The sequence below is a fragment of the Camellia sinensis genome, unplaced genomic scaffold, assembly GCF_055761805.1.
Source record: "Camellia sinensis isolate YWXY unplaced genomic scaffold, ASM5576180v1 Unanchor2, whole genome shotgun sequence".
Classification (NCBI taxonomy): Eukaryota; Viridiplantae; Streptophyta; class Magnoliopsida; order Ericales; family Theaceae; genus Camellia; species Camellia sinensis.
The window spans coordinates 21,449,073-21,458,534 of record NW_028129079.1 but is presented as its reverse complement, the minus strand read 5'-3'; the positions used below and the strand labels follow the sequence as shown (position 1 = coordinate 21,458,534).

The 9,462-nt window shown below is 32.7% G+C and overlaps 1 protein-coding gene across 1 annotated transcript; it reads left to right on the top strand.

The window, feature by feature from the left end:
- Positions 1–1,577: 1,577 nt before the first annotated feature.
- Positions 1,578–3,516, top strand: LOC114264847 (cytokinin riboside 5'-monophosphate phosphoribohydrolase LOG5). The gene is made up of 7 exons (XM_028205563.2): positions 1,578–1,818; positions 1,945–2,042; positions 2,164–2,194; positions 2,302–2,401; positions 2,599–2,669; positions 2,749–2,892; positions 3,126–3,516. Exons 1-7 carry the CDS (start codon positions 1,705–1,707, stop codon positions 3,228–3,230), a joined length of 663 nt encoding a protein of 220 aa, XP_028061364.1. The 5' UTR covers positions 1,578–1,704; the 3' UTR covers positions 3,231–3,516.
- The last annotated feature ends 5,946 nt before the right edge of the window (positions 3,517–9,462 follow it).

Below are 9,462 nucleotides of genomic sequence, written 5' to 3'. Positions count from 1 at the left end.
TTGTATATATATGTACATACCGTTTTGTACTGTTCATGTATATGTGTATGAAAAGTCTTTTTGGCATACAGACTGTCACAACTCATTGGACATTGTTTATTTACTGTTTTGGTTTCCGCCATGCCCTTGTACTCTGTTTTACTGTATTACCGTTAAGCAGGCCTTCGGTAATCTTGGATTACTGGCCGGTTACGGTGCTAAACCCATAGGGGCGGATTTGGGTCGTGACATTATTAGACTAAGCAATAATGTTTGAGAGCTCTAATTTGAGAGCTCTAATGTAACTCTAATGATGTGGAGTGTACCTATATGAATGTGGAGTCCACACTTTTTTCTCTATCTCTCTCTACTCTCTCTCTCTTCCACCTCATTAGTGCTCCATTTAGAACTCTCAAATTAGAGGTATGTGTCATTACTTTTAAACTAAGTTATAGATTTAGAAAGCAAGGAATCATGTGTAAAGTGGGAGTTTCTCTTTGTCGATGGAAGACCAAAAGTGGTGATGGATATGTGGCATCATGTAAGGATGGTTATTCAACATGTAAGAGTGAATATGTGACAGCGTTTGAATATTTGAAAGTAAAAGGGCAATTACAACAGATATCCAGTAACAATTACAGATTTGAAGAATCGTGTAATCAGGAGTTAGAGAAAGAAAGAAGGCTATAAAGGCTGAAAAGTGAAGAAAGAAATGATACCATCATCTCAACAACACATAGCTTTTAAATCAAGAGTAGTTGATTGTAACTTAGGAGTAATTTCTTCTATAATTTATGGTTTGTAACTTGGTGAATTTCAGTGGTTTCATTTTGGAATTACTACTTATTTACTTTGTAATTATTAGTTATTCCAAAAAAATCCTCATTCTTTTGAGAAATTTGAACCAATTCCACAATTTACTTAATTGTTCTTACTAAATTATCTTTTTAAAATTACTACTTAGTTATTGTTGATCAAGATTTAGCATAATTTTTACGAACAGATGTATAGCTTAATTTTCTAGAGAGATAGAGATAGAGATAAAGATAGAAAATCATTTGGGTTGGTTGGATTTGGTTTAGGTTTTTGGTTTTTAGCTCGACTTTATTTCAAGATATATTATTTTAATAATTTTTTTTTAATTAAAATATAAGATAAAAAAATAAATATCTTTAAAATAATTTTTTTATTTATAAAAGATATTTAAAAATTTAAATTTTTTATTCTAATTTTTTAATATAAATTGTTAGTTTTTAAACTTTTAACTTTTCAATTGAAATATTAATTATCAAACGAGACGTTATACTAAAATTTGGACTTACTTAAACTTTCGATAACCCATGATACACACGGAACCTTTGACGACTCATCATCACTTTATGCCACGTGTAATCACAGGGTTAGACAACACCTCCTCACCCCGGTCCCTTATTCCAAGATGGAGAAAAAGCCTGCCTTCTCTTTTCCATTTTCCTTTTGTCTTTATTATTACTTTCATATCATTCATTTAAAAAAAGAAAAAAATAAGAAATGAAATAACATTTTATTTTATTTTATTTTATTATAATATTGAGGAGTCTATATAGTTTCTGTTCCATTCAGCTCTGTATAGAGGTTGGGTAAGAAAATATTGCTTGACCCCCAAGCTCTTTGTTACATGAAACTGTTCTGTTAGTGATTGTAAGTTTTTATAGTATTTCTCTCACAGCACATAGGACAAGGGAAATGGAGGAGAAAGTGGTAAATTCCAGGTTCAAGAGGGTTTGTGTGTTCTGTGGGAGCAGTACTGGCAAGAGGGATTGCTATAGAGATGCTGCTATTGAATTGGGCCAAGAATTGGTACACACTCCTCCTATGTTCCTTTTGCTTTACCATTTTTTGTGTTTCTTGTTGACCCCAAAACTGACATTTGTGTTATCTGTTTGTTGAAATGTTTACAAGAGTTTTGTGTGTTTTGTTTTGAAGGTGTCAAGGAGATTGGATCTTGTGTATGGAGGAGGGAGTGTTGGCTTGATGGGTTTGGTTTCTCAAGCTGTGCATGATGGTGGAGGACATGTTCTTGGGTATAAACAAACAACTTCACTACCTATACATCAATCATAGTTTTTACAAGATTTAATGTTGCAGAACTCATTTTTAGTATCTCATATATTTTGGGTTTATTCATGTTTCTTCTTTCCTCAGGATTATACCTAGAACTCTGATGAGCAAAGAGGTATGCACGCAGTAATCTCATTTGAAAGTCATTTTGTTCTTTTTCTTGGCTTGGTGGTGTCTAAAAATGTTTATGTTTGTTGTTTTGTGTATCCTTTGGTGCCACAGTTGACAGGTGAGACAGTTGGGGAGGTAAAGCCCGTAGCAGACATGCATCAGAGGAAGGCCGAGATGGCCCGCCATTCCGATTGCTTTATTGCCTTACCAGGTCCCATCCCTCATCCCTCCCTCTCTCTCACTCTCCCCCCTCTTTCTCTCTCTCTATATATATGTATATATATTCATATAAATATACACACACTCAAACAAATATGGCACATTCAAAGAATTAGAGATATGCCTAATGTTGATTTTCTTTTTCATTTCCCAAATCTCTAACCTCTATCTTTTTGTCTCTACGAACAGGTGGGTATGGAACTTTGGAGGAGTTATTGGAGGTCATCACTTGGGCTCAACTGGGTATCCATGACAAGCCTGTAAGCACATTCCAAAACATACTGAAGAACATACTATCCATGAATTAAGCATTTATAAGTCTTAAAAATATTGGTGCAGGTGGGTTTGTTGAATGTTGATGGTTACTACAACTTCTTCTTGACCTTCATTGACAAAGCTGTTGATGATGGGTTCATCAAGCCATACCAGCGTCACATCTTCGTGTCTGCCCCAAACGCCAAAGAACTCGTCCAAAAACTTGAGGTGGGTCCACGGTTGGTTGTTCATTAATCACTTTTTTCTTTGGTCACTTCAATCAGTTCTGATAGTAGTAATATCAAAGTTTCGCATAAATGGTAGGGACAAACTGGTGAGAAAAAGAAAGAATCTTCACAGATTACCATCTTGGTGTCTTCAAAGTTTTATGTTTTTTCATCTTGTAGTGGGCAAATGGTAATGATATAAAGTGATTTTGTTTTGTTTTGTGTTTTGATTAGGAGTACGAGCCTGTGCATGATGAAATCATTTCTAATCTGAAGTGGGAGGTCGAGCAGCAACCACAGGTGGAGTTCAGCACTTTGCAGACTGAGGTTGCTCTGTAAAAGATGTATATATATATAGATATATATGTATGTATAGATGACTGAGGAGGGAGATGGAAGAGGATGTGGGCACAATCCCTTTTATCTGATTTTGGGTATTATGTGCTGGGTACTGACTTAACCAGAATGTCATCATGGGTATGAACAACTTGGTGTTAAATAAAGAGAAGGCAAAAACAAATTTGCTGGTGTTTTGTAGTAGTGTTTTGTAATATCTCATGATCTGACTCTGAACAGAATAGATGTTTTATCGAAATTTTGGAAGGAAACATCGTTTAGTTATTTATCTCCTACACCATGCTTTTGTTACTGTTTTTATTTATTTATTTATTATTTTTTGGGTCAGAGTTTTTGTTACTGTTATATTGTATTGAATTTATTTTTTTAATTTTTGGTTTGACAGTGTTTTAAGGCACTGTTGTTATGAAGTAGGAATGGGGTTGTAGGGAGTGGGTCCCATGAAGAGGAAGATGAAATGTGAGACCACACAGAGATAATGGGTTCTCACAGATGTGTGGTGTGGAGAGTATGTCGTTGGTTTTTATGTCTAAAATCATCTCCGATGGTTCATCAAACTTAACATTAAGGTCAAGTTTGGGAACACTCTAAAAAGTGAAAAAGCTAAAAAGTTATTCAAATAGTTAAAAAGTTATCACTATTCATCAAAAGTCAACAATTACGGTTGCACAACTCCCAATTCTAATTTTCTCTTACAAATCAATTTTTACAATTTTTTATTACACATTTTTTCATAAAAAGTAAAAAAGTTAACCCAAACATTCATATTTTCAACCTCAACTTTTTAGTCTAAAAAGATAAAAAGTGCACTTATTTAGTCTTCCCAAACTTGGCCTAAATTTGAATTTTAGTGAAAAAGTTATTATTTGTTACTTCAATGGTTGTACTAAATTGGTATCAAATTGAGAATTTATCAAAAAATTCATCAAAGTGAGAACATGCAGCAGTTTTTATCATTTTACTATGTGTGACCGTTGGGGAGATCAACTGATCGATCAGCTGCATGACTAACCGGTCTACCGATTCCTTTACAAAAATTTTGGTTTAAATAGGTCAAAAGGTTCAAAGAGATAAAAAAATAAAAAATATGTCTTACCGGTATCCTTGTTTTGATACCCACTATTGAAGTAGTCTGTATCAGAATAAAAAAATGGTTCTTTTTTAACTGAAATTTAATAAAAAATTTGATAAACCACGGGAGATGCTCTAATAAGAGGGAGAGAGTGCTACACTGTACAGCTCATGTGGCAGTGACAGGTTATTTGAACTGTAGCAATGAAGCTGTTTTAATTGTTTTGGTGCCATTCCTGAGTGGGTACTACTACTACTGTGGCAGAGACAGAAAGAAGGGAGCGGGAGAGAGAGGGATAATGGCCTGAAATAAAAGAAAATGACGAGCCATTACTTAAAACGGACCACCAAAAGCCAGCTTTTTTAGTGTGGCACTACTCCCTCATATCACACGCATACCATTTGGTCTCCACTTGTTTTTGGTTATTTTATTTATATTTTGTAAGATATTGAAACTAGAAAAAAAACAATGCTTGAGGAAGACTCACATCAACACTTTCTTATTTTGATTTTTTAAAAAATGTCGACTGAGATGTAGTGATTTTTTTTTTAGAAAAAATTTATAATCAATGACAGAGGTGGACTTGCATTGTATCATATTCTCCTTATAAATTTAAAAATTGAAAAGAAAAATGCGCATAACTTGAAATGAGTAGAAAGTGTTTTTTGACCTACTGATTTCATGGTTACTTGCATATTAAAAAAGAAAGTGGCTAGGGGATATGCATATTCGTTAACTAGTTAGGGTTTGGTTGTTTAAATTTGTTGTCAATGTTCAGAGATAGTTCTAATGGAAATAAAGAGATTTCAACTGTGATAGCATCACACTGCCAAATGACAATTACGTCCTAGACCCTAGCTTTATTAGGGCGGGGATGGACGTAGAAAATTTGAGAGATGGCAAGGGTAGCGTCAGGCGAGAGCAATAAAGTTTTGGAATAATTTGTTATATTTAAGTGATGATTACTGATTCACTGATGATAAAAAAATAATGAGAAATGTCTCATCACTCATTTCATTATCCTAATTACACTTTTAATAAGATAATATTAACTAATCAATTTTCTTTAAACTCTTCTCTCATTCTTTAAAGTTGTTTGTCACTATAGCGATTCCGACTTTTACCTGTTATCTATCTTATTTCGGACTCGGTTTGGTATGGTTTAAAATGGTTATTTATGTTTTGTTTCCATTGTTTTCTCTTTATTTTGATTATCGGGTTGTTATTATGCGTTTGGAACAAATTAGTTGTTTGTTTTTTCAAATCTTTGTTGTCTAGATTTTGGCTATTCGCTTGAGCGGGCATTTTTGCACTCAAGCAGGCTTCACAAATTTTACTTTTTCGCTCGAGCGGCCATTTTTGCCCTCAAGCAGGCTTCACAAATTTTGCTCATTCGCTCGAGCGGCCATTCTTGCGCTCAAGCGGGATTCGTTAACTTTCAGTATTTCTTTTGCAGGATTGAAAATACTGAAAATGTGCATTAGACGCTCGAGCGTCTAGTCTCACGCTTGAGCAGGGCCCTTCGTCTGCAAAACTTCTGGAAATGCGTATCTTACGCTTGAGTGCCACTTTTCACGCTCGAGCGGAACTTTGTGTCTGATGCTCGAGTGGGACTTTCCACTCTCGAGCGGACTGCGCGTATAATAGTCCGAAAAGATGACATTTTGAATCACTTTTTATTCTCTCTCTCCAAAATTTTTCAAAAAGCTTGTCCTTGAGCCTCTCTCTTAAAAATTCACATTTTCTCTTAAATTTCATCTAAATCCATTGATCTTTTAACCCTAGTACCTTTGAGAAAAAGATAGAGCATCTCAAGATTTACATTTTTATCCGAATATAAGTGGGTTTCAGCATTCTTGGAGTTTCTCTCTAGCTTGGCTCATCTTCATCCTTTGAGATAGGAATTCTTTCTGCACCTTCATATGATATTTAGCTTAGTTATTGTCTCTTGTGTAACAATGGTGTGATTTGAGGACGTTTTAAACAAACCTAGGGTTTGGGCATAAAAATGGAAAGAGGGGTTTTGGGTAAAGATGAAATAAATGTTTGTGGGGTTCGAAAATGATGTTGTGTTATATCTAATTTGATGATTTTGACACTAGGCTAATATTTGGGAAAAAGAAAAAAATTGTCCTAATTGGATCAAACTATTATTTTGTACAAATAATGTAAATTGTTATTAGAAATGTGAAATTGGATGACACTTCATATAAATGGTGAAATTGAATATGTATTATTTCACACCGTTTGAAAGTTTTGAATAAACTATCTATTTAAGATTGAATATCTGTTTAGAGATAACTGTATTGGGCTATCGGTAGAGAATAACTTTGACTGTTGTAGAAATGACATGTGGATTGAGCGAATTGAAACTAATCTTTGATGTTTGTCATCGAATATGGCCATGTTTATATACATTGTATATGTATGATTATCCGAGAGTGGAAAGGAGACGTACGATATTGTTTGATTTTGTGTTTATATACATTGCATATGTATGAATGATTATTTGGAAGAAGAAAGGGGATGGATTCCATTATAATTAAGTTGGCTGGAGTGTCCTGGGTGAAAGTCCTGAAATTATACATAGGTGCTTAGCCCACAGACGAAATATCTGTAAAATGACAATTGTAGTGCTTGTATAGCCTACGTTTACATGGGTCCCGTTTGAAGGCTTCCCATGGACGAAATATCCGTGAAATGGAAGTTTGAAGTGTTTATGCATATGTGTTGTGTGAATTGAAAGTAATTGAGTTGTAGTCTCAGTTCGGTTGTTGTGAAATAATGAAATTGACTCATGAATTGATGAAGATAAGCAATCGAAATGTGAATTGAAAGTAAGTGGATTAAGACTTGAAATTGATATCTTTTGAGTAAATAAAGTTGTGAAAAGTTTTACTGTATGCATTGTTAGGCACTTGTACTTATATTTTTTTAAAGTTTCATATACTATGTTAGATGATTTCTACCGGGTTGTGGTTCACCCTATTTGGATATAACATTTTCAAATAATAATGACATGCCTCCACCAAGGCAATAGCATTGGAGGGACCTTTGGGAAGCAAGGGCTTCATGTTTTGTTTATTTTGTATACCCTAGGGCTAGATTTGTATTTGAGTGAAGCTCATTTTGTTATAACCAAGTCAAGACTTGGAAATGTGTAAGCTAATAGGGCATCTACTTCATTCAAACTCTTTTGTATCATTGACTTCATGTAATGAAAGGACTATTTATTTTGATTTATGTTATCATTTATATATATGCTTGTGGATGTATTTATGCTATTATTTTGGAGGCGTAACAGTCACCTATGTGTAATTGGGGGTGATGAAATGGAAGATGTGGCAAAACTCAAAAATAATATAACATGTGATAGAAGAAATACTGATAAGTAATAACATTTAATTTTTTTATTGTTTTATTATTTATTATTATTTTTTTGTAAAAGGAAGATGAAAAAAAAAAAGAAAAAAAAAAGGTAGAAGAAGAAGAAAAAGAAGATATATATATATATATATATATATGAATATTTTGGTGTTTAACACTTATTATATTTAATAAATTAAATTATGCCCATTGCTATTTAAGCTCAAAGTTAAATTTACATGTCAAACTTAATGATATGACAATAAATTAGAATATTTAAGATAATTTTCTCTCTCATATATTCTCTGTTCATTAGCCAATCATTTGTCTTGCACATCATTGAATTAAAAAAAATTGAGTTTGTATAACATTTTTCTTAATTATTTATGATACATTTACATATAAAAATTATTTATTTAATATAATTGAGTCCGAAACAAAAAAAAAGGATGGGAGAAGCAAATATTATTCTCATTGTTTTCTTATCGAGATTAGGGCTGCAAATGAGTTAAGTCGAGTCGAGTTTTGTTGAGTTCGAGTTCGGCTTGTTTGCTTATTGAGCTCGTTTATTGAGCTCAAGTTCGGCTTGATAATTAACTGGGCTCGAGCTCAGTTCGGTTCGTTAATATTAATGAAAATTGAGTTCGGTGCGATTCGGCTCGATAAGATTTTTTTTAATATTATTTATATTATTTAATATACAAATAATATATTTATACTATTTTTCATATATATTTATATATTATTTAATATATAAATAATATATTTATTATAAAATTTAATCTAAGATAAACGAGTTGAGTTTATTCGAATTTGAACTCAACTCGTTTACTAAATAAGCTTAATATTTGAGTTCAAATTCTACTTGTTTACTACACGAACTGAACCAAATGGAACTTGTTCGTGAGCCATTCGATTTGCAGCCTTAATCGAGACAAATAAAACTCGCACGAACCAAAGGTGCGGGGTGTATTTTGCTATCCCAACCTTGAGGGTCTATTTTTATTTTTATCTTTTTCCCCACCGATAAAACATTCTGAATCATCACTTATAGGCCATTAAAAAGTATAAAACAAACCAACTTATTGCTAATATCAAAACATAAAAATAAAAATAAATTTAATACTGAAAAGGTTAAAATTATTTTGTCAAATAACTTTTTAGTGAGATTGAGTTTATTAAATGAGCTAAGAATTTTTTAACAAAATGAATATTTTTTTTTGTCAATAAGGTGGCGACCGAACCGTTTGGTTTCAATTATTTGGGTGATTTAATCAAAAAATAAAATAAAATGAATAAGCTCGAAGAATCTAATCTAATATAAATGAGACATTAATTAATAAAATCTAAATCTAAAGTAACCACAATTATTTAAATGTTAAATGCACAAGAAATTCTAGATATTCTTGTGAAGTTTCAAGACACTAACCATTCATGGTCTAGGTAAGGTTGGGCTAGATCAGCATCAAGTCCAACAAGGTAGGTCGACCGTTTGGATTGATCTCAAAGCCCAAAATCTTTTGTAACATTTAGGCCCGTTTGGTGTTTTTAATTTATTTATGTTTAAACTTTTCAAGAATTCTGAAAATTTAAAGTAAGAAAAAAAGTGTTTTCTATGAAAGTGAAAATTTAAAGTAAGAAGTTTGGTGATTGTTTTTGTTTTCAATGAAATAAAAAAGTGTTTTCTTTTGTTCTTAAAACAAAATTTCAAACTCTTGTACTCACCCACCCACCGACCCACCAACCGACCCATATGTTGAGAATATAAAAAAATTA